The following is a 23,221-nucleotide window of genomic DNA, read 5'->3' on the forward strand; positions in this document are numbered from 1 at the left end:
TTACTTTTCGCCCATGTTGCCATCACTTATGGTAAGTAGTAGAAATGTGATAGAACTGACAGGCTTTAGGCTAGTCCATCTCTCCACAGGGGAATCTCAGCATGGCCTTTATTCTTTATAAAGACTCTCCATGAAAAGGATGGATATCTATCTATCTATCTATCTATAGACAATGATGCTGGCCCGCCTCCCTGCTCACCGTGCACTTTTTGGCAGCTGGACAAGGCAACTGCCATTCACTGAGTGCTTTTGAAAATAAAGAAAACCCTGACAACCCACCACGAGGAGTTGGGGTAGTCCAAAACCTGTCAGTTCTGTCATATTTCTACTACCTACTGTAAGTGACAGCAACATAGAAGAAAAGTAATATACGGTTCATTTTATTCTGGAAGAAAAGTACTTCTTATCTGTATATTTTTACGACAGTGGTCCTTTAACAAGGTCAATTTCTTACAGTCCTTTCCATCAGCTTAAAATATATAAAATTAGTAAAATGAAATAATCACAACTTAAACCGGTAAAATAAAATAAGGGTAATAATAAAGGCCCGTTGATTCTTAAAAAAATAACTTTTATAATCTTAACTTCAAACTAAAAACGTCCGGGTTCCTTATAGGTACTTTACATGTATAAAAATTAAAACAAAGCTTTTTAACAAAAAGATCTGAATACTTCCATATTTGCATATAAAAGTCGCGCATTAGTATTCTCGCCACGATCTGGAATAAATGAAAAAACTGATAATGCTTTCCACTTCCATTAGAGGACTGTGTGAAATTAGCATTTCTTTCAAGAGAAAAGGGTAGCTTATGATATGTTTTCAGATGTGAAGGTAAAAGTAAATGTCATAATAATAATGAATTATGAAAGACCAAATGCAAATATGGAATGCTTTAATAAGATCCAATTTAATAAAGTCTGTAAAAATAATAGAGTTTTAATAACATGGGTCAGAAAAGGCAAAACAGTGGAAATTTCTGAGAACTCGCCACTGAATGAAGTCTATTAATACTTAATTATTTTCATGAAACATAATTTAAATTGAGTGTTTTTTTTAATGTCAGGGAATATAAATGTACGGGGAAGCCAAGTGGCTGATATGATTAATTAATGATAAATCGGAATAGAATGATGCGCTCTCATCGCTCTATTAACCGAAATGATGAACCAAATTATTTGGAAAATTACAATGTAAACAAACAATTTTTAATGTGTTTGATACCCTCGGCATGCTTGCATGTTAGATGGGTCTTTAGTATGTGCTAAAAGCATTGAGGGCCTCATTCACTAAGGTTGTCCAGGACTGGAGATTATAAACGATCTTCCAAAAACAAGGCCTGGATCTATTGAAAATTGTCCACTACAGGTGAAACTCAAAAAATTAGAATATTGTGCAAAAGTTAATTTATGTCGGTAACTAAACTTAAGGCTGCTTTTACAGTGGGAGGTTACAGGCGCACGTTAGAGCAGCCTGTAACGCAGCCCAACTCACAGTAATGAAAAATCAATGGGCTGTTCACAGTGCCCACGTTGCATTACATTGTAACGCTGCACGTTCAATGAAAGTGCAGCATGCTGTGCGTTATAGGTGGTTTTAGCCACGTTAGACTGTTTGCACATGCTCAGTGCAGGAGAGGAGGAGGGGAGAGTCCGCTATTGTCCCTAGCCACATGGCTAATTAATATTCACTGCACTGTGTGACGTGCAGCGTTTACTTCCTGGAGCGGCCGCTTTGTGCGGCGATTGGCTGGCGGGACCACATGGTGCGGAGTGTTCCGATCACGTGGTCTCCAGTCTTTGGACGCATGCGTCATTTTCGTCCGATAGTATGCGTCAAAAAGTACGCATCACGGACGCATCAAGAGACAAAACGCGGCTCTATACAGCGTCCAACTTCAAAGCTCACATGCATGTTAGGGGCACGTTATGCGACCTTAACGTCGCATCTAATGCAACGTCTTAGTGGGAAAGAGCTCTAAAAGCTAAAACTAATATATGAAATAGATTCATTACTTGCAAATCAAGGCAATTTTCAATCCTTTTTGTTTGTTATAATTTTCATGATTATGGCTTACAGCTTATGAACACCCCAAAATCAAAACCAGACCATTAGAATATTGTGAAAAGGTTCAATATTCTAGGCTTAAAGTGTTTCTAATCAGCTACGGTAATTAATTCAGACACTTGCAAATGGTTCCTGGGCATTTAAATGGTCTTTCATTCTGGTTCAAAATTACCAACCTAAATTAACTTTTGCATGATATTCTAATTTTTTACCTATACAGTATCACCTGTAATTGGTAGAGCTTGGTGTATTTGCCTTCTTAAAACAGAAGGAAATCTGCAATAATTCAGCTATAAGTGAACATTTGTAGTTACCCACAATGCACTACTACTGAATATGCAAATTATCCCTTTTCACCCTTGGTAAGCCAAGCAAGCATCCAGAACCACTGGTGTATAGCTAGCCTATAGCTTTAAATTTTACACAGCCACACCAACCCCACATGTAGACAGCCTGTTTCGGACTTTTAGTCCTCATCAGTACATGTCAGGGATTGAGATAAGGCTGCATGAGATAGGGCTTGGACCAGTACAACAGAGTAACCAAGCAGCTCAAGGTGACCCAAACTACTAGGAATGTATAGGGGGATAAAAGGAACCAAAAAGCCCTCCTACTAAAAAAAGCAAAGCTTGGTGCATTTGCATATTCAGGAGTATTGCATTGTGGGTAACCACAAATGTTCACTTATAGCTGAATTATAGCAGATTTCCTTCTGTTTTAAGAAGGCAATTACACCAAGCTTTGCTTTTTTTTAGTAGGAGGGCTTTTTGGTCCCTTTTACCCCCCTATACATTCCTAGTAGTTTGGGTCACCCTGAGATGCTTGGTTACTCCGCTGTAATTGGTAGGAAATTTTAGGAACTCTAGTTGTGTGTTATTGCACCACACTGAGGCTGCTGGGTGGTTAAAAGAACCTGAAGCGCGAAGAATATAGATTCTGACATATTTATTTCCTTTTAAATACTGCAAATGTCCAGGATGTCCTGCTGATCCTCTTCCTCAAATACCTTCAACCACAGACACTGAACAAGCATGCAGACCAGACGTTTCTGACTGAAGTTTAACTGGATTAGCCACAAGCTTGTTTCAGATGGATGATTCAGCCACTACTGCAGCTAAAGAGATCACCAGGGCAGCCAGGCAACTGGTATGGATTAAAAGGAGATAAATATGGCAGCCTCCGTATTCTTTTCACTTCAGTTGTGCTTTAATGAATTAATCACTGCCCCACTACAGTCATGTGAACTGCTACTTAAAAGGAACCCGAGGTGAGAGACTCCGGGAGCTTCCTGCACAGATGCAATACGAGAAAACTTCATAATGCATCTGCGCAGGAAGCTCCCGGAGACACGAGCGGGTGCGAGGACACGCACGGACGCGCAGTGGCATTCGTCTAGTTAGACAAATAATTGGGAAGTTAGCCGCGGCACGGGGACCGGAGAATCGTTGAGGACCAGCGCGGCACAAGAGGTCTGCAGGGGGCCAGTAGAAGCCACAGGTAAGTGACTTTGTTTTTAATAACCACTACAGAACTCCTTTAAATATATTCGGTGTTCCCTTCTTTTAAACTCCAGGAGCCATAAGTGCAAGTCCCCATGGCGTTTAACTTTCAAGCTAATAATCTATAATAATAATCTGAACATTTGTATAGCGCTTTTCTCCTGTCGGACTCAAAGCGCTCAAGAGCTGCAGCCACTGGGTCGCGCTCAAGAGGCCACCCAGCAGTGTTAGGGAGTCTTGCCTTGAACTCCTTACTGAATAGGTACTTGACCTAGCCAGGATTGGAACCCTGGTCTCCCATGTCAAAGGCAGAGCCCTTAACCTCCTTGCCGGTTATCCCGAACTCAGTTCGGGGTAACCTGCGCAGGAGGATTTCTCAGGCCCCGCTGGGCCGATTTGCATAATTTTTTTTTTGTTACAAGCAGCTAGCACTTTGCTACCTGCTTGTAACTTCCGATCGCCGCCGCTCGCCGCCGATTCGCCGCAATCCGCCGCGCCGAGTCGCTCCCCCCCCGCCCCAGACCCCTGCGCTGCCTGGCCAATCAGTGCCAGGCAGCGTTGAGGGGCGGATCGGGATTCCCTATGACGTCCATGACGTCGGTGAAGTCATCCCGCCCCGTCGCCATGGCGACCGGGGAAGCCCTGCAGGAAATCCCGTTCTGAACTGCTTACTCTGACCGCCGAAGGCGATCGGAGTGGGTGGGGGGATGCCGCCGCTCAGCGGCTATCATGTAGCGAGCCCTAGGCTCGCTACATGATTTAAAAAAAAAACCAAAAAAAAAACCTCCTGCGCTGCCTCCTTGCCGGAGGAATTGAACCGGCAAGGAGGTTAACCAGTACACTATCCAGCCACTCTATTTTTCTGTTGACAATGAAGTTGGCTTCTAAAAGTGTCCTGCTGGCTATTGGATTGGAAAGGAAAAAAAAATATCATACTACATTTTTCCCAAAAAAGTAAACAAATAGCAAAATATATGAAACAAAAAAAACCTTAAATGTATACTTTGTGACTGGATAATGGCCCGTATACAACTAACCTCTTTCCTGAGTTTTCTGCAAGGAGATAATTTTTCATCTTCTATTTAGACTAACACATTGCAATTGAAAAAGTACCAAAAAGTAGGAGGAAAAGTACTATCAAAACTATTTTGAGTAATTAATTGCTTGCTGGTGGTTTAAAAGGCATTTTATTGCCAAGTTTGAAAATATCACTTTGAGAAACTCAGGAGAAAAAGTTAACTGCATATGGGCCAATAAGTCTTACCAAGCAAGTTGTAAGTTGATTATCAGAGCACAACAAACGTTTTGTACTTTGATATTCCTAAAGAGCATTTACTGTGCAACTTTGCTTACCAAAATACACTTTGAAAAATAATTAAAAACAAAAAATACAACACAGGTCTACAAATGTGATGAACTAAATGATCACGAAGATCTATTTCAATTTTTACAGTTACAAATAAATACAAAAATCTCTTCTGAGAAAACTAACAGGGTTCATTACAATATATGCAGAGAAGGCACCATGCACAAGAGAGCTATGTAGATAAATTGAGGGAGTGCAAACAGCCAAGACGTCTAGAAACAGTTCCACTTGCAAAGAGAAAGGGGCCTTGCACATCCCAAGTTAAAACTTCACTTTTAATTAACTTGTAGTAAAAACAGGCATACTTTACATATCCATATAGTAGAAAGAGAGGTTCATTACAAAATAAATCAAAAATTAAAACACCACTTTAATCAATTCAAAACACCCTTTAAAATGTGTGCTATTTTATAGTACTGTACACAAATTTTACTGCCTCACAGTTCACAATAAAATATTCATATCTTTGTCAAATGACGGTTTTTGAATAGAGACTAAATCAAGGCAGGATAAGGTTCTCAAAAAGTTATATTTCAGGTATTTTTTATTTAGTTTTTATACATTTTCCTTTGGCAATAAACTTATTAAACACGTGAAAAAGTGGCTGTATTTTGTCTTTCAGACAGCTATACAAAAACATTTGCCAAAATATAATACACAAACTTATAAAAGGCGTGTAATTAACTTTTTCACGCACATTTTTAGTGTAAAACATAAATGTGTATTTATTAATTAAAATAGTTGATAGTGGAACACAGAAAACAAAATGTTTCAAACTATTGAAATTGAAATGTAAAAATAACGGGCATTAAAAACAATTTAATGAAGAATTCATTTAAGATGTGTAAAAATGCTTATAAAAATCAGCAAAGTAAGCAAAGAGCTATAGGTGGAAAAGAAAGTAACAGTTGTAGAAATAAAAAGCGCCACATTAAATGTGTTACATGCCCACATTGTATAGCTAGACTCACACAACATACAATGGAGCAATAGTGGGCCATTATAGACTCCGGCACTGATCATTTCACCAAGGTCATTAAAAGGCTAGACAGAGCGCAGCAGAAGCATGGGTCAAGTCCAGCCCGGACTGGCCAAAACAACGACCTGCGGAGATCATCAAAGGAGCCAGATGTCGCTGTATGGAACGGGGCTCCATTCAAAGCTCAGAATATGGATTATCCAGGTCTCCTCCTATGTACGGAGGGAGGTGAATTGTCGCTAACACAGGGCAGTCGGCACCCCGCCATTCCTACGGCTCTCTCAATTATACAAATATTTAGTTGGATAAAGAAACATGGCAAGCATTTCTACAAAGGGGGTTTTCAAGCTTTCTCAATCTGTCCATTAATTGACAGTTGCAAAAATGTTACTAAAATCCCCAAACTTGAGAACTTGTGTAAACGGTTGTGTTACAAAACAGTGTCCCTCATTATTGGATGCCAGGCTTTATTGTGGCTACAATTGTAAATGAGGGGGGATAAAAAAAAATTACATTTAAAGCCGAACGGTAGGCAGGGCCGGTGGGCTGCCCCCTATGCAAAGTGTAGGGAAATGCGCCAGACGAGATTTGCGGAAGAAGTATACAGTTTAAACCGCCGGTAAAGTCTTTTGTAGCAGTTATGTTGACTCTTGGTAAAAACTGATGTGTTTGAAAAAAAAAAAAGAACAAATATAGAAAAGAAAAATATTATACAATATATACGGACACAAAAATTAAAAACATACATGCAGAAATATTTATTGGAGAAACATATTTATGATTTAGTGGATATTTGAAACACAGGAATTAAGGAAAAATAAACCTAAATCAGGTTCTAAAATGTGGTTAGCCACGCAATACTGCTTTCCAAAAATATCATGGCAATTTATAGTCCCCAAAGCCTGGTCTACACCTTCAATTTTAATTGGACAATCACTGACCAATTTTCCACCCCCGATGTAGCACGATATGAATCTTGTAACAGGGATACAGGGGCGCCAGAAGAATAAAAATGTCTAAAAAGTTTAAAATTTGTGGAGGCAGTGGTGGACTTACCTCCTCCAAACAGAGACAAGATATGACAACAAAGTTTAGCAGAAAAAAATGTATTTACATACTCCAGGGGAAAATGCAACGCGTTTCGAAGGTATGACCCCGCTTCATCAGGCAATATGTAGGAGTGGGTACAGTGCAGGTCTGTAGCTGGGCTGAGCGCCTGTCAGAGGTTGTGTCTGTTTGGAGGAGGTAAGTCCACCACTGCCTCTACAAATTTGTAACTTTTTAGACATTTTTATTCTTCTGGCGCCTCTGTATCCGTTACATTGTTCTAAGTCCACCCTTGGTGGAGGGGTGTCATCCCCTTTTTTCCTCATCTACGGAGAGCACCTTCTTCATCCTGAGTGGGGTCAGGTCTAATCTCTCCACCTGCTATTACAGTGGTTGCCTTGGAGGTAACCCTGCTTTGTGAGTATATTTGTATTTACTCTACCAACTTCATCCCATATTACCAGTACATACTACACTATATTTGGCTCTTGGTGTCCTTATCTTTATTATGAAATGAATCTGCTCATAGTATTCAAAATCTGTTCACCCTCCTAACACATGGAGTTGACCAATCACAGTTGAAGGTGTGTACCAGGCTTTTGGGTGGCGTAGACACATACAATATTTTATTAGCTGAAGATTGCCCTATATTACCACTTCCATGTAGTACGAGTGCCAACAGAGTCTGAACACTATAAACAGATTGTGTAGGTATACTACATAAAGGTGGTAAAATTGGCCAATGACTGTCCAATCAAAATTAAGCCTGGTACACAGTTTCAATTATGATTGTCCTATTGCTGGCCAATTTTACCGCCTCCATGTACTATGAGGATTAACAGATAGTGAATACTATGAGCAGATTGTGTAGGTAAACCCTCAAACTAAAGAGAGGTGGTAAAATTGGTCAGTGATTGGCCAGTAGTAATTGGCTTTGGAGAACAACTTCTAGTTATCTGGTGGAGGTTAAAGTAATGTAGAGCACTCAGCCCTGACCTGTCTCAAAAGAATCGAGTCCTGATCACTGCCACTGATAGTCCTTTGTACACGTGTATGAGGCCTTCAATTCTAAGACAATGTGCTCGGGACAGATAAAAATGAACATTTCCCCAGAAGAATCTGATGGCAAATGAAAAGTGCATGGCAAGACCAGCTAAGGGCTGGTGCACACCTAGATAGCTTCTGAGCGCCTTTAAAGGAGTTATCAGGGGGGGGGGGGGGGGGGAAAGGTAGTTCTGCGTCTGCGTAGTTCGCCACGGCCCACGTGGCCATGATTGACAGCGGCGCTTCACGCAGCCGCAGTAAGGCTGACCCCGCAGTCAGTCCGAATACCGAGCGGCAAGAGCGGGACAGCGGCAGGGAGCGGAGGTGACAGTGTGGGACAGTCGGCTGCAAGGGGCTGGGGAAAGCCCCAGGTGAGTAAAGCTCGTTTGTAGTTTTTCCCTGATAACTCCTTTAAAAACGGACTGCGCAGGTGCAGAACTACTGCGCCTGCGCAGTCCGCTCTGGCCCACGTGGCGGTGATTGACAGCGCCGCTCATGCAGGCGCAGTACAGAGCGACCTACAGGTCGCTCTGACGTCATCGCCGGGGACCGGGACGGACCTGCATCAAACGGCTGCAGGGAAAACTGCGGCGACAGACGTCCTGGGAGCTTGGGGCTGGAGGAAGCCCCCGGTAAGTAGCACTCATTTTCTTAAGGATCCCCTGATGACTCGTTTAAGGCTGGTATCACACATAAAATGTGTCCAGTCCTGTCCAGTCAGTTTTTGACAGTTGGCATCAGTTTTGTATGAGTTTTCTATGGCTAGGAGGCTTGGTTCCTACTTGCGGCCAGCAGGAGCGGACATCATAATGTCCACACCGATGGTCCACTGTGGTCTGGCTGGAGCCCAGGGCAGATGTGTTACCACCATAGACTATATATAGGCAACTAGAGGACAGCATGGGGAGCCTCGTTAGGGTCCAGAGGCTTCCCTCTTCTTAGGTAAGTATTTACTTTTGACCTAAGCTTCGACTCAGGTACACTTTAACAAATTATGTGATCAGTTCAGGTGTCCTTTAACAGTAAGCCAAGACCTCTTGAATACATAAGGCTGATGAGGGCATGGAACCAGGGGCGTAAACTAGATGGGAGCAGCTTCTGTGATAGCAGGGGGACACAGAGCTGGGGTGGGGGCACACCTACTAACCTTCTTCCGAACACAAGGAGATTTGGGTGCAGCCGGCGCCACCATAGACCGTAACAGGAATTACGGCTATAGCGGCGCACAGTGAGTAACTTTGGCGCCATCAGAAGGTGGAGCTGAAGGTACTTTTAAAACACTGTAATTGTCCCGCCAGCAATAGCTGGAAGCCGAATTACATCATTCCCCACCATCCACACGGGACTGGAGGGGGAATAGTAATCAACGCCGTCAGGACTTGTGCAGCAGCAGGGTAAGCCGTATATCGGCTGTATCCTGCGCCCAAGTCTCCTGGAAGCGAGTTTTCTTGTACGCTTCCCTTCTTCCAATACAGGAGACTATACTTCAGATCAGGTGTTTTTGTGGCTACACTTGTTATGGCTGTGAAGACGATGGTGGCCATACTTGTTTTATGACAAGAGATGGGCCCCAAGGCTGTGAATAGCACAAAGGGGAGGCAAGGGAAGGGGGGGGGGGTGAACACTACCCCCCCAGTATTGCTTGGGGGGGGGGAAGCATCAATTGTAGTTATGCCACTCTATGTGTTTGTGACAGTGACCTCCCAGATCAGCTGACCATGGGGGTGGAGTCTATTGTCCACGGGTGTGGTGCACTATGTTATAAGTTTGCTGTGTTCTGTTGTGTGCTTATACACCGGAGGAAGGGGGAAACCCCGAAACATGTCATGTCGAGCAGCTTTATTGATCCGATTAACCGCCAGTTTAATTATCGCCAATTGAGTGCCTCCTTCATTCGTTTTCTGGTTTCCTGTATGTGGAGGTGGTGACCCACAAGAGGATTGTGCACCGGCGGACCAAGCTATAGCCCTGGGTGAGTGACAGTGCTGAGGGAAAATTGTTTTTGCACTGTATGGAACAAATATCCAGTTTTAATGTGAATTTTTTAATAAATGATAAAGCTTTTATTTATACAATATCATAATTAAAAACACCACTTTAGATTTCGAAGGAGGACCTTCTGTGCTGGCTTTCAATCCATAATTACCCCATGTCTCAAGCCGGGCTTTAACATTTTTTGGTGAATTTTTTGTTGTTGTTGTAAAAGCGCAGTTATCCTTAAAATTAGAACATAAATATTTAGCATACGTAAATAAAACTAAACCTTCACCCGAGTCGAGCTTTCGTCCTTCTCACCTGCTGCTGTTTTCACTACGCTCCATCACCATCATCTGGGCATCTAAGCGTCGAAGAATGGTGTGGGAAGAGAAATAAGGCTTGAAGCTGCATTAAATAAAATTAATTTCCTACATCTGGCTGATGTCAAGTGCAGAAAATTTCCCTAATCGTCTTGCTGAGCTGCGTGTGGGACAAGAGCCGGCAAGGATCAGCGAACGGATGCTTAACAAATTATTGGCGGGTGCAGAGGTCAGGAAGACTGAACCAAAGAAAGCTCTCGCCTCGGAAATATTAAAATTCCGGCTTTCGTGAAGAGGCAGGGCTGAAGAGGAGCAGCTTCTAACGACAAGCTGAGTGCTCTCAATCACACGTACGGAGAAATTGAATCCACAAGAGCCCTTAAGGAACAGAGGAATTTACAGCTTTACAAAGTAGAGCACTTAAATAGAACATGTGTCAAACACTTCTGCGTCAAGAGAGGGAACTGAAGAGCACTACACCAGCATCTGCCACAGCCTTGAGCGGATGGTCATTTAGCTCCCTCCCTCCTCTCTTCTCCTAGAACAAACCATCCATAGTGTGAAAGTCAACCTGTTGAAGATCTAGGGCACAGATGTCGAACTCCAGGCCTGAAGGGCCAGATCCATGCCAGTGTTTAGGATGGACTGAGAAAGAGAGGAATGTGTTCTACCTGATGGACCACACCTTTCCTGATTCAGTCCCATCAATTCATTTGAGCTGTGTCAAAAATGTGTGAGGACCTCGGCCCTCATAGGACCGGTTTGACATCCCTGATCTAGGGGCTGGTAGCAGCGCTGGTTAAAACGAAATTTCAGCCAAAATTTCTCCTCCACTCCAATTGATTTGGACCACATCCTTGTAACTTCTAAGAACAAACTCGTTTTACAAAAAAGTGCCTGAAAGAGTCAATGGTTTTACTTTCACTTTCTTCCCTCTACAGCAGGGGTGTCAAACTCAATCACATAAGGGGTCAAAATCTAAAAACACAGACTAAATCTAAAACGTAGACCTTCTCTAGTTTCTCCCTTGATTCTCTGATGAAGCAGGATTGCACCTGCGAAATGCATTGCACCGTGGAGTAGTCGATTCGGTTTTTTTAACTGAAACCAACATTTTCTTGTCTTCGCTCAGGGGATTAAGTCCACCATTGCCTCTTTTTTTATAATTTTTAAAATAACTTTTTACTCTGTTTTGTGCCTGTACCAGTTTAGCACAGTAGAGCAGTTTAATATTTACCTGCTCCACTGCTGCCTCAGATCTCTTCTGTTCTTCCTGGCAACAACACGCTCTATGCAGCATTCCTCTGGCTCCAAATGCATGTCACATGATCGCTAGCTGGAGGTATGATAGTATAGCGCTACAGCTGGCAGGAAGATCCCACACAGCGCTGGAGAAGGAAATTTTACACTGTAACGCTGTGCACTCCGCAATGAGGGTGCTAGGAAAGGAAAGGTGTGGGTTTTTATGCCAGCCGCAGGGGGATGTCTGGATCCAAGTAGGGGGCCTCATGTTAATTTTTTTTGCTGCACCCCAACTCAAACTAACAATGGCACAATTCATTAAGCTCATCTTCTGCCTTTAATAACAATTATGTGCTGTTTTTAATGTTATCACATTAGTATTCACTAGGCAATTTACCTTAGGCTAAGCATAAAATAAGGATTGTGTCCTTAAGGAGTAATTTCTAAAAATAAAGTGTACCCGAGATGGTACACTGGCTCTTATTTATGCTTGGAAGAACAAAGAGAAATCGAGAGCCCGATATGGTGTAGTATTGTTAAGTTGGTTGTGGTTAAAAGCAAAATATTTAGAAATACTCACAAACATGGGTTACCCATAGGCAACCACTTCAAGTGCAGGTGTTGAGTATTAGAACCTGACCCCACTCAGGTTTTTAAGATGTCGCTCTCTGTAGATAGGAAACGGGGTAGCACCCCTCCACCGAGGGGGGACTCAAGATTTCAGCAAGGCTTGGTGTACAGAGGCGCCAGAGTAGAATAAAAACGTTTAAAAACCGTCTAAAAAAGGGGGATGTTCAGGTGGACTTACCTCACTCAAAAATATAAAACTCAATTGAGTCACAATATATCAATACAAAAATATTTTATTGAACTCCACTTAGTGCAACGCTTTTCGCAGGTGTGGTCCTGCTTCATCAGGCAAACAGGAGTAGAACTATAAAACAAACAGAAATATATACAAACATAATGACCCATAGAAGTAGCTTAAAATAAAGGCGCAGTTTAAAAACATGAGAAGACATGATAAAATTCATGATTAATTCTTCTTGTAAGTAAGCTCTAGGGCCATAAAATAGTACTATATGTTCTACTTACTAAACTGACTATCCTTTAATCTGGAAGCTGATGAACTTTAGCATATCAATTGACAACTATGGATATTTATTAACTTTTGTGTACACTTTGGATTCTTTTGCATATTTTATGATCAATTAGATACAATTTTTAGACAGAGTGAGTTTTTACTACACTGCGACCAAAAATATTACAATTTTATCATGTCTTCTCATGTTTTTAAACTGCGCCTTTATTTAAGCTACTTCTATGGGTCACTATGTTTGTATATATTTCTGTTTGTTTTATAGTTATACTCCTGTTTGCCTGATGAAGCAGGACCACACCTGCGAAACGCGTTGCACTAAGTGGAGTTCAATAAAATATTTTTGTATTGATATATTGAGTTTTATATTTTTGAGGGAGGTAAGTCCACCTGAACATCCCGCTCTTTTAGACGGTTTTTAAACGTTTTTATTCTACTCTGGCGCCTCTGTACACCAAGCCTTGCTGGGCTCTTATTTATACTTTCCTGGGGTTTCCCTCGATGTCCTCTTCAGCCCTTTCATTCTGGCACTACGGCTCACAGTAATCCAGTCAGTCACCGCCAGCCGTAGGCTTCTGCACATGCATGGCTCAGCCGGGCTACCATCCCCTGGACTGTTCTGCGCAAAGTTAAAGGAAACCAGAGCTTAATGACTAACAGTTGTATACATACCTGGGGCTTCCTCCACAGCCCCATGCGCACAGTTCGCTCCCACACCGCCATCCTCAGTCTTCTCTGTCTTCTGTACCAGGTCCCGTTACTTCCTCCAGTCGCGGCCAGTCTGCGTAAGGGAAGCCTGTAATATCTCTTATCCTTCCTAACCCTCACTGCTGATATGCATGCACCACTGCAACCATTCAATGAAGACTGATTTGCAAAGGACCTATGTTCCCTATTACTCTCCTTTGATATACTGTAATTTCGGTATATAAGACACACTTTTTCTCCCCCAAAAATGTGGAAAAAAGTCCCTGCATCTTATATGTCAAATACAGGGAGTCCCCGACTTACGAACACCCGCAACGTCCGGGACTAAAGGACAAAAGGGAGGGGGGAGTGGGAGACACGGGGGGCGGCACAGGACAAATGAGGGGAGCACAGGTCACACGAGGGACACAGAGGAGGATGCAGTGGGGACAGAGGAGGATGCAGTGGGGACAGAGGAGAATGCAGTGGGGACAAAGGAGGATGCAGTGGGGACAAAGGAGGATGCAGTGGGGACAAAGGAGGATGCAGTGGGGACAAAGGAGGATGCAGTGGGGACAAAGGAGGATGCAGTGGGGACAGAGGAGGATGCAGTGGGGACAGAGGAGGATGCAGTGGGGACAGAGGAGGATGCAGTGGGGACAGAGGAGGATGCAGTGGGGAAAAAGGAGGATGCAGTGGGGACAAAGGAGGATGCAGTGGAGCAGAGAAGGATGCGGTGGGGACAGAGGAGGATTCAGTGGGGACAGAGGAGGATGCAGTGGGGACAGAGGAGGATGCAGTGGGGACAGAGGAAGATAAAGTGGGGACAGAGGAAAAATGGGGGGCAGAAGGAGGCACACTGGGGTTACAATACTTGGGGAAGAACATGTACATGGACGCACCAGGTTTAGTATATTTTTTCCCCCTTGTTTTTTGCCCTCTAACTCTAGGTGCATCTTATATCCCGGAGCATCTTATATGCTGGAAAATACAGGTACTTCATGTTCGTCACTGTGGACTGAAGGAAGTACCCTGCAAAGGCATGTAGTGCCAGCGCTTCTCTCTCTAATTCAGTGTATTTATGGAAAAGTCGAAACAAGAAGGGATATTGTGTTTCAGATCCCATAGGTAACACAGAATTCATCATCATGTCAGTTTATTCGCCTGTCTCTGTTCCAGAAAATGGTCCTTTTTTTATGTCTCGTGTCGACCTACATTTATAACTTTTGTAACCTGCAGGCAGATTTTAAACCATTTTTTCTTGCTTTGCTTCCAGTAACTTTTAGGCCTTAGGCCTAAAATCAAGGCTCCTTACATGAAAAGTCTTTAATACTAAAAGATACTTTCCACAATTAGCATCGCTGCCAGGAAACGAAATGAGCAAGGTGTGTAGCTGCTTCCTGTTCGCTTCTCACGGATGGCCATCTGGAAAGGAGCACAAATGAGCGGGGTCTTCTCTGTCCTCCGTACCTCTTGCCTTTCACAGAAGGGATTATCACCTTGAGAACAGAAAAAAATCTTCCTGCAACCCATTTAACTCATTTACTGGTGGAATGGGAAACTGCGGCAAACGTGTCATTAAGCGTAAGCGGATACCCGGAGGGATCGCTAAGCCGTCACACATTATCGTCCTATCAAGTGTTGCTTGAGAAGGTTAGTTTACCTATTTTCCTCTGTGACGGGCACAAAAAAAGGCATTTTAAACTGTTAAACCCCAAGCACATCCTGGGATATTTGTTTACTGTAGTTCAAAGTTCTTAACTTTTTTTTTTAAGTTCTCCCTGCATGGATTACCAGCGTGTAGCTCTTGACAGCCCCGTACGGTAATTATTGGGCAGCGGACAGTGAATTGTGAACAATTACTGAGATTTTTTTTTCCACATTTAAAATGAACACTAATAAAGTCATTAGGCGCCGCCCCTTGTCTGCAGTTACAGGAAGACACGCATTGTGTTCGAGGGGGGGGGGGAGAGAACAATTGTTGCTGGTGGAATGCAAACTTCGAGTTAAACCAGGCTGCAAATTGATCCTGGCGTTCGAGTTAAGGCTGACACTATAATCAACAGCCGGGCAGAAAGGGAGACTATGACTGAGTGAAACAGAGCAGGAAAACAGTATCTCCCGCTGAGTTACTACGCATCTGGTCCTAACAAGACATAAGAAGCTGTAGGCATAGCGCTAAGCACAAGCGAGTTTAAAAGGAAGGTCCAAGCAAAATAAAAAAAATGAGTTTCACTTACCTGGGGCTTCTACCAGCCCCATGCAGCCATCCTGTGCCCTCGTAGTCACTCAATGCTGCTCCAGTCCCCCGCTGGCAGCTTGCCGAACTCGGAGGTCGGGGGCCGCATTGCGTAAATTTTTACGCATTCCCGCTAGTGCAGGAACATTAACACATACATTTTTACGCATTACTGGTTGAATGCGTAAAAATGTACGCATTGAACCAGTAATGCGTAAAAATGTATGTATTAATGTTCCTGCACCAGCGGGAATGCGTAAAAATGTACGCAATGCGGCCCCCTCTGAGGTTGGCAAGCTACCAGCGGGGGACTGGAGCAGCAGTGAGTGACTACGAGGGCACAGGATGGCTGCATGGGGCTGGTAGAAGCCCCAGGTAAGTGAAACTCATTTTTTTTTAATTTGCTTGAACCTTCCCTTTAAGTGTAAGGAACTCTGGGAGGATGGTGCCCCCAAAGGAAGTGTAAATTGATTACAAAGGGGTGGGGGGAGGGGGGGGAACAAAAAAAAAAACAAAAAAAAAAACAACCAAGGTGAGGAATGATACAACTTACAAAAACAGTTTATACAAAAACACTAGGCAACAAGTTTCGCAGGCATCCACCTGCTTCCTCAGGCATCCCCCTTTTAAATTGTTCTTAATCAATTTACGCAATTCCTCCCTCCTAGTGCAACGCCTGGAGCTTGGTTTTTAGTTTGGACAATTGTGTGTTTTTTCACATTTTCCAATCTACTATCCCTCTTTTTTTGGAGTGGAACCTAGCCTCAACGGTTCCATTAGAACCCAATGGTTTTTTTTCCCTTTCTGCATTACTTTACATACTACATCCTAAGGGTCTCCCAGTTCTCTCCTGCCCCCCCCCCCCCCCGATGGAAAAATCGGTACTTCGATGGCTCAGTCCAAACCTGGCTGTGTTTAACTGAACTCTGTTCTCCTACAACGTTTTTTTTTGTGGTAGTAGATTTTATGCTGTAAATAATCTTTTATAACAAAAAGGAAATGCTGAGTTTAATACCACTTTAAAGGGAACCTAAAGCGAGGCTTCCATATGTATCATTTGCCTGGCTATCCCGCTGATCTCTTTGGCTGCAATAGTGTCTGAATCACACACTTGAAGCAAGCATGCAGCTAATCCAGTCACACTTCAGTCAGAGCACCTGATCTGCATGCTTGTTCAGGGGCTGTGGCTAAAAGTATTAAAGGCAGAGGATCAGCAGGAAAGCCAGGCAATCTGCATAGTTTGAAAATAAATAAATATGGCAGCCTCCATAGCGCTCTTGCTTTACGTTTCCCTTAAAGGACCACTGTCACAAAAATCTTAAAATGTAAAATATATGTAAACACATACAAATAAGAAGTACGTTTCTTCCAGTGAAAAATGAGCCATAGATTACTTCTCTCATATGTTGTAGTCACAGTAAGTAGTAGAAATCTGACATTACCGACAGGTTTTGGGCTAGTCCAGCTCTTCATGGGGGATTCTCAGCATGGCCTTCATTATTTATAAAGACACACCTTGAAAAAGATTTATAAAAAAGATGGTGGCCGGCCCCCTGCTCGCTGCACACTTTTTTGGGCAGTTGGACAGGGCAACTGCCATTCACGAAGTGCTTTTGAAAATAAAGAAAACCCTGAGAATCCCCCATGAGGAGAAGGGCTACTCCAAAACATGTCAGTTCTGTCAGATTTCTACTACTTACTGCAAGTGACAGCAACATAGGAGAAAAGTAATTTATGGTTCATTTTACTCTGGGAGAAACGTACTTCTTATTTGTATAGATTTATATATATTTTACATTTTATGATTTTTGCGACAGTGGTCCTTTAAGTTTCCATACCAAATTCTAATCAGGACTACAACGAGAATCGCTTCAATCTTATTGGGTGACCTGAGTAACAGACAAATCCCATTGCACTGCCCTTTGGAGCTAAACAACCAATCGGAAAGACTGCTTGCATTCAAATGTACTTTTTTTTTGTCACCAAAACCCAGTACAAAATGACATCTGCAAACAGCTGTCACCAAGCGAGAATCTGTTCATGGCGCAAAGCTCTCCGCAGGTAACCTGTCCAGCCGGTAGACGCCTGTTACCAGTGTATCCAACTTCTGCTACTTAATAAACTCCTTGGGTAAAAACACTACAAAAGCAATTACGTGGCTACTGACGGCCGCTCACAGAGATCCATGTGAAACAAGGCTTTTCCTGCTAATGAAACTACACCACAATTTCCCTTATTGTAAAATAAAAGAGAGCGGCTGAACCCTGCGGAGAGCAGGACAAAGCAACAGCGGGTCTCCCTCTGAACTCCACCGCTACAGATGGTTGTGGAATAGCACTTCATTCTACCAGGAGCTACGGATAAAAGACTTGGAAGACTTCTGTGGGGATAGCTCATGTTCACACTAGTATAGAAGAGTTTACTGAACAAAGTACAGAGTTTACTATAGAAGAAAGGGCCCCTGAGTTTCATTTCAGGAATGTTTTGCTTCCCTTTTCTATTCAGTGTTAAGAAGCACAAGCACTGCTCAGATTTCCTCTCCTAGAATGGAGGACATGTCCAGGGACCGGCCTGGGTAGACTTGGGACTTCTAGAGCAGGAGAATGAGGTCTTCAACTGAATGCTAAGAGTGTGAACAGATAAAGGACGGCAGTAGGGAACATAACCAGGTTACACTAAACACAAGGGATAAGAGGCACCCAAAATGCGTAAAATATTTAACCACTTTATCCACCACTACAGTATAGCTAAGTCCTCTGTGACTTCACCTGAGCCACGAGGACATAGATAAACGTCTTGTAGCTGAAGCACAGCTGTGCATGATTGGGCTTGCCTACTGCAACACTAATTCGTGAAAGGGAATATATGTTCCCTGAGCCAATAAGATTGATTTTTTAGCATTAAAAATGCTTTTAATTTCTTAGTTCATAGTGAAAAATACACACTGTATCATTATTTCAGAATCAAATATCCTCACCATAAACTGTGACAGGAACATAATCTAAGTTTTGTGATAAACGGTAGAAATAGCCAAACAAAATGTGTTTTTTTTTATCTACAGTAGCGCTTTTTATTTTAAAACTAGAATTGGTAAAGCTGAGAAATTTTTTTTTTCCCTTTTTATTCCCCCTCTTTTTCCCATTAAAACGCATAGAAAACAAAATTGTGTGAGAGTAAAGATGCCATACAATGAAAAGCCTAGTTTGTCTTGAAAAAACGATATATATTTAATTTAGGTGTCATAAGTATGGATACCGCTGATTAAATAATGACATAGCTAAAATGTCAAAACGGCTCTGGTCCATAAGCGGGAAACAAGGTCTGGATGCAAAGTGGTTAACATCTAAAACAATGAAAAATTAAAGTGGTTTCTCTCAATAACGGACACCAATTCAGTACAGGAAATAATGGTTTATTAGCACTAGACAATGCGTTTTGTGAGCACAAAAAACTTCATTAGGCTAAAATTTAGTGGCGGGTGCGATGTATAGCCAGATATCGAGCGTTGCCTAGTGCGAATAAATAATTTTTCCTGTATCCAATTGGTGTGGTCATTGAGGCAAGCCAAATACATTTTTCATTTTTTTAGATTTTAAAGTGAACCTCCAGACTAAGGCTGCATTTCCACTTGTGCGGTGCGAATCGCCGCGGTAAAAATTCGCATGCGGATGCGAAATTCGCATGCGGGTCCATGCGAATTTTCATGCGTATTCGCACGCGAATTCGCATGGATGACAATGTATGCGAATTTAACCATGGCAGTGCTGGTGTGCTTTTCCATTGTTTCTGTGCGAATTCGCATGAAAATTCGCATGAAAATTCGCATACCCAAACCTCATGCGAATTTCCTATTAAATGCATTGTATGCGATTCGCATAGCGGTATGCGGTATGCGAATTCTGATGGCTCTGCCATGCGAATTTTTTCTGCACAGAAAAACGCAAAGGAATCCTGACAAGTGGAAACAGTCCCATTCACTTGTATTGCTATGCGAATTTGCATGCGAAAAACGCATGCGAATTCGCGATAGTGGAAATGAGCCCTTAAAATCTTCTCAGCAGAACTGAAAAGGCTTGGTGTTTCTTTAACAGTTTCACAGTATCAGAACTTTGTTTTTCTTACCAAAGCCTCATTTTTAGCGAAGCTCCCCCCATCGAAGAAAACTGCCCGGGCTTTTTTTCCCTGATGCCGTGCAAAGCATGATGGAATTTCCTATGTTGTTATTCACGTTGCCTAGCAACTGGGAGAGGTGACCAGGACACAGGACAGTTGGAACTGTGTCTCATGTTCCCTGTCAACCAAAAAGATGGCTGCCCTCATGAAATCAAACATTTGCCTGTTCTTTTAAAACAGGGTGGGTAAGAGATTATATTACCTATCTATTTTAACATAATTAATGTAACTTAATAACAGTATGTTTGTTTAGGCTGGAGTTCCTCTTTAAATATCGCTTTTGGGCGCCTCTTATCCCTTGTTGAGTTTCATGCCCCTTCTCCTGGATTTTCCCTAGTTGGTCCTTTGTTTTGTCTTCCGAGAGAGCCACCAACGTACGGGATATATCGTGTACCCGTGTGGAAATGGATATTCTCCAAAAGCACTGCAGCAGGTTTCAAAATAAAAATACGGAAAAAGAAGAAAGCATTACATGTATTAAAACAAAACAAAAAAGACAACCCAAACTTGGAGCCAGTGAAACGAATGCTGGCTAATGTTCATTTGTCCCTTTGCTGTGTACAGTAGTTGAAAAGGTTACTATACATGGTTTCTGCACGGCCCCATGACTCACCTAGCTCTGTTGGCCTCCCTGGTCATGTCCCAAGCCCAGGTGATGAAGTTCTGGCTCAGATAGGAGACGATGGACTCCGCACAAAGCATCTGAGAGCAGAAGACGTTCGTGAGGACGCTCTCGTCATGGTGGAGGTAGATGGCAAGCAGCTTTCTCTGTGGGACAAAATGCAGGAGAACCATTACGGTGGGCTCCCGAGTACAGACACAGTACATGAACATGTAACAAATGGACAATCACAGTCTTATTGTGTTCATCAATTCCTTAAAGCAGCAGGGGCATACTATCCCAGGAAAAAAAAAACATATATATAAGTAGATAAATACTTGTTCTACTTACATAACACGTGTATTCTATGATCCACGTTTTGATTTCAGTGAATGTTATATAATTAATAAAAAGAAAACTGTTCCTGGCCATAAACTGCCGCTGATTCCCGAGGGATTTCAGCATGAAATTTTCCATTTTTGCTGCCTCTAACTGAAGCCAATCCTGATGTCATTTCCTCTCTTACTCTTTTTTTTTTCCTCCTAGAAACTGCACTGTCATATCTAGCTTGCTTTGTAAACACACGTGGGCACAGCATAGGTCGTATTTCAACAGCTTCCTGTCACACTGAATTGCCCTCAGTCAATCAGTGAGGGGCAAAAAAGTAGGAAGGGAGATAACAAGCTTTTCTCTTCACCACAATATACCAGAATAGAGCCAGGCTGACTGAGATAAGCTTCATTACAGCAGGCACATTGGAATGCTTGCAATGCAGGCCCAGCATAATAAACACAGAGCAGTGGGTAAATGGAATTTGATTTTATGGCTGACAATATCATTTTAAAAAAGCACTGAAATAGCATAAAAAAAAATTCTGGGGAGAACACTGTATTGGTATGTAACGTACCTTCCCAGTGATGCTTAGCCTAGCCTGATTAGATATAACGAATTCCACCCCCACCCCCCTTTTTACTGGCTTCGGAACCCTCAGTAAACAAACATTCCGTAAAGATCACCTGACAGGACTAAAAATGTAGAAACCTGTGATAAATTTCACTATGTAAATAAGGGAGAGAAAGGGAAAACACTGACTCAATCATTTATGAATTAATATTGTACAAACATAAATAAGCAGTTTTATTAACCCTTTCTGGACCAGCACCCTCTGCCCCCTTAAGGACCACAGGGTGCTGGTCCCGTAAATCGCCGCTTCCCGACGAACACGCCGCTCTGTCCCCACCGCAGGCTGCTCTCTCTGCCGTCGCTGTGACAGCAGAGCGCTGTGCGCCGTCAGGAGCCGCTTTCATTGGCTCCTGACCCTGTCACTCAATGTAAGCCAATGAGAGCGGCTTACATGAATTACAGGGCCAGGAGCCAATGAAAGTGGCTCCTGCCCGGCTCACAGTGCTCTGCCGTCATAGAGGCGGCAGGGCAGCAACGAGCGGCGGGGGCAGAGCGGACCGAGCAGCGGAGACGGGCGGGGGCGCGCGGTCAATGGGACGTAGAGTTTACATCCTGTCAGGACCGCAGCGCCCCCTGCCCGACGTAGATTCGCACTCGCTCGGTCCGCAGGTAGTTAATTATGTTATTTTCACTACAGTTCCTCTATAAAGCAAACCTGAACTGGAATTTAAAAGTCAAAATAAACATACACAAGTCATACTTACCTTCCATGTAGTCTATTCCTCATTGTCTTTCCCCTCTCCTACGTCCTGTTTGTCCACTATTATCAATGGAATTCTCCATCCTCCATTTTAAAAATGGCCATTACCCCATAACAGCTTCCTGGTCAGCACACTGTTACACTGTAACATCGCCCACTTGAGCCATAGGGAAACATGGACATTACCTTGCACATCCGTAGCCTTTTCAGCTATAACTGACAGCAACTGATTTATAATAATAATAATATTTTTATATCGTTTTTCTCCCTGGGGACTCAAAGTGCTGAGACCCTGCGTTATGCAGTCGTGAAGGTCCGGAAAAAGAGGTGGGTTTTTAGCCTTTTCTTAAAGCTGTCCAGAGAAGGAGCCTCTCGCTCAGTTCTGACAAATATTTGTCAGAACAGGAAAAAAATCAGTGTTAGAAGAAAATTGTGGGCTCCTAAGAAGAATTGATGGCGAGGTAAGTATGCAATTTTAATTTGCAGGTACATCGTGTTTATTTTGAATCATTTTACTTGGTTCAGGTTCACTTTAAATAAGGGTAATACATTTATTTATTGTATTTATAAAGCACCAACATATTATGCTGCGCTGACATATTACATACTAATGATTGGGCCATTAGCCTTACAGGTTCAGTATACACCCCTCTGTACACACACACACTAACATAACACACACACACACACACACACACACACACACACACACACACACACACACACACACACACACACACACACACACACACACACACACACACACACACACACACACACACACACACACACACACACACACACACACACACACACACACACACACACACACACACACACACACACACACACACACACACACACACACACACACACACACACACACACACACACACACACACACACACACACCTATTTATTTCTCCCGAGTTATCTCCTAGGAGATCACCTTCATATTCTATTTAAAATAACTTTTAAGTATTTTACAATTGAAAAAACTATTAACAACGATTAACCACTTTTTCCACCACTACAGTATATCTACGTCCCCTGTGACTTCATCTAAGCCACGAGGACGTAGATATACCCCTTGTAGCTGTGCAGGATTGTGCAAAAAAACCTCCGGCACTACCTGCTGCAGCACTAATTGGTGAAAGCGAATATATGTTCCCTTAGCCAATAATACTAATTTTTTTACCATTGAAAATATTTTTATTTTC

At 42.7% G+C, this 23,221-nt stretch overlaps 1 protein-coding gene across 1 annotated transcript in view; it reads right to left on the reverse strand.

The window, feature by feature from the left end:
* The window catches only part of FAF1 (Fas associated factor 1), a 354,104-nt gene that overhangs the window by 81,202 nt on the left and 249,681 nt on the right, over nt 1-23,221 (reverse strand). Inside the window, exon 13 of the mRNA XM_068239060.1 lies at nt 20,351-20,505. Within this exon, the coding sequence (XP_068095161.1) occupies nt 20,351-20,505 (155 nt within the window). The remainder of the gene's footprint in view (nt 1-20,350; nt 20,506-23,221) is intronic.

This window comes from Hyperolius riggenbachi, chromosome 6 (assembly GCF_040937935.1).
Source record: "Hyperolius riggenbachi isolate aHypRig1 chromosome 6, aHypRig1.pri, whole genome shotgun sequence".
Lineage (NCBI taxonomy): Eukaryota > Metazoa > Chordata > Amphibia > Anura > Hyperoliidae > Hyperolius > Hyperolius riggenbachi.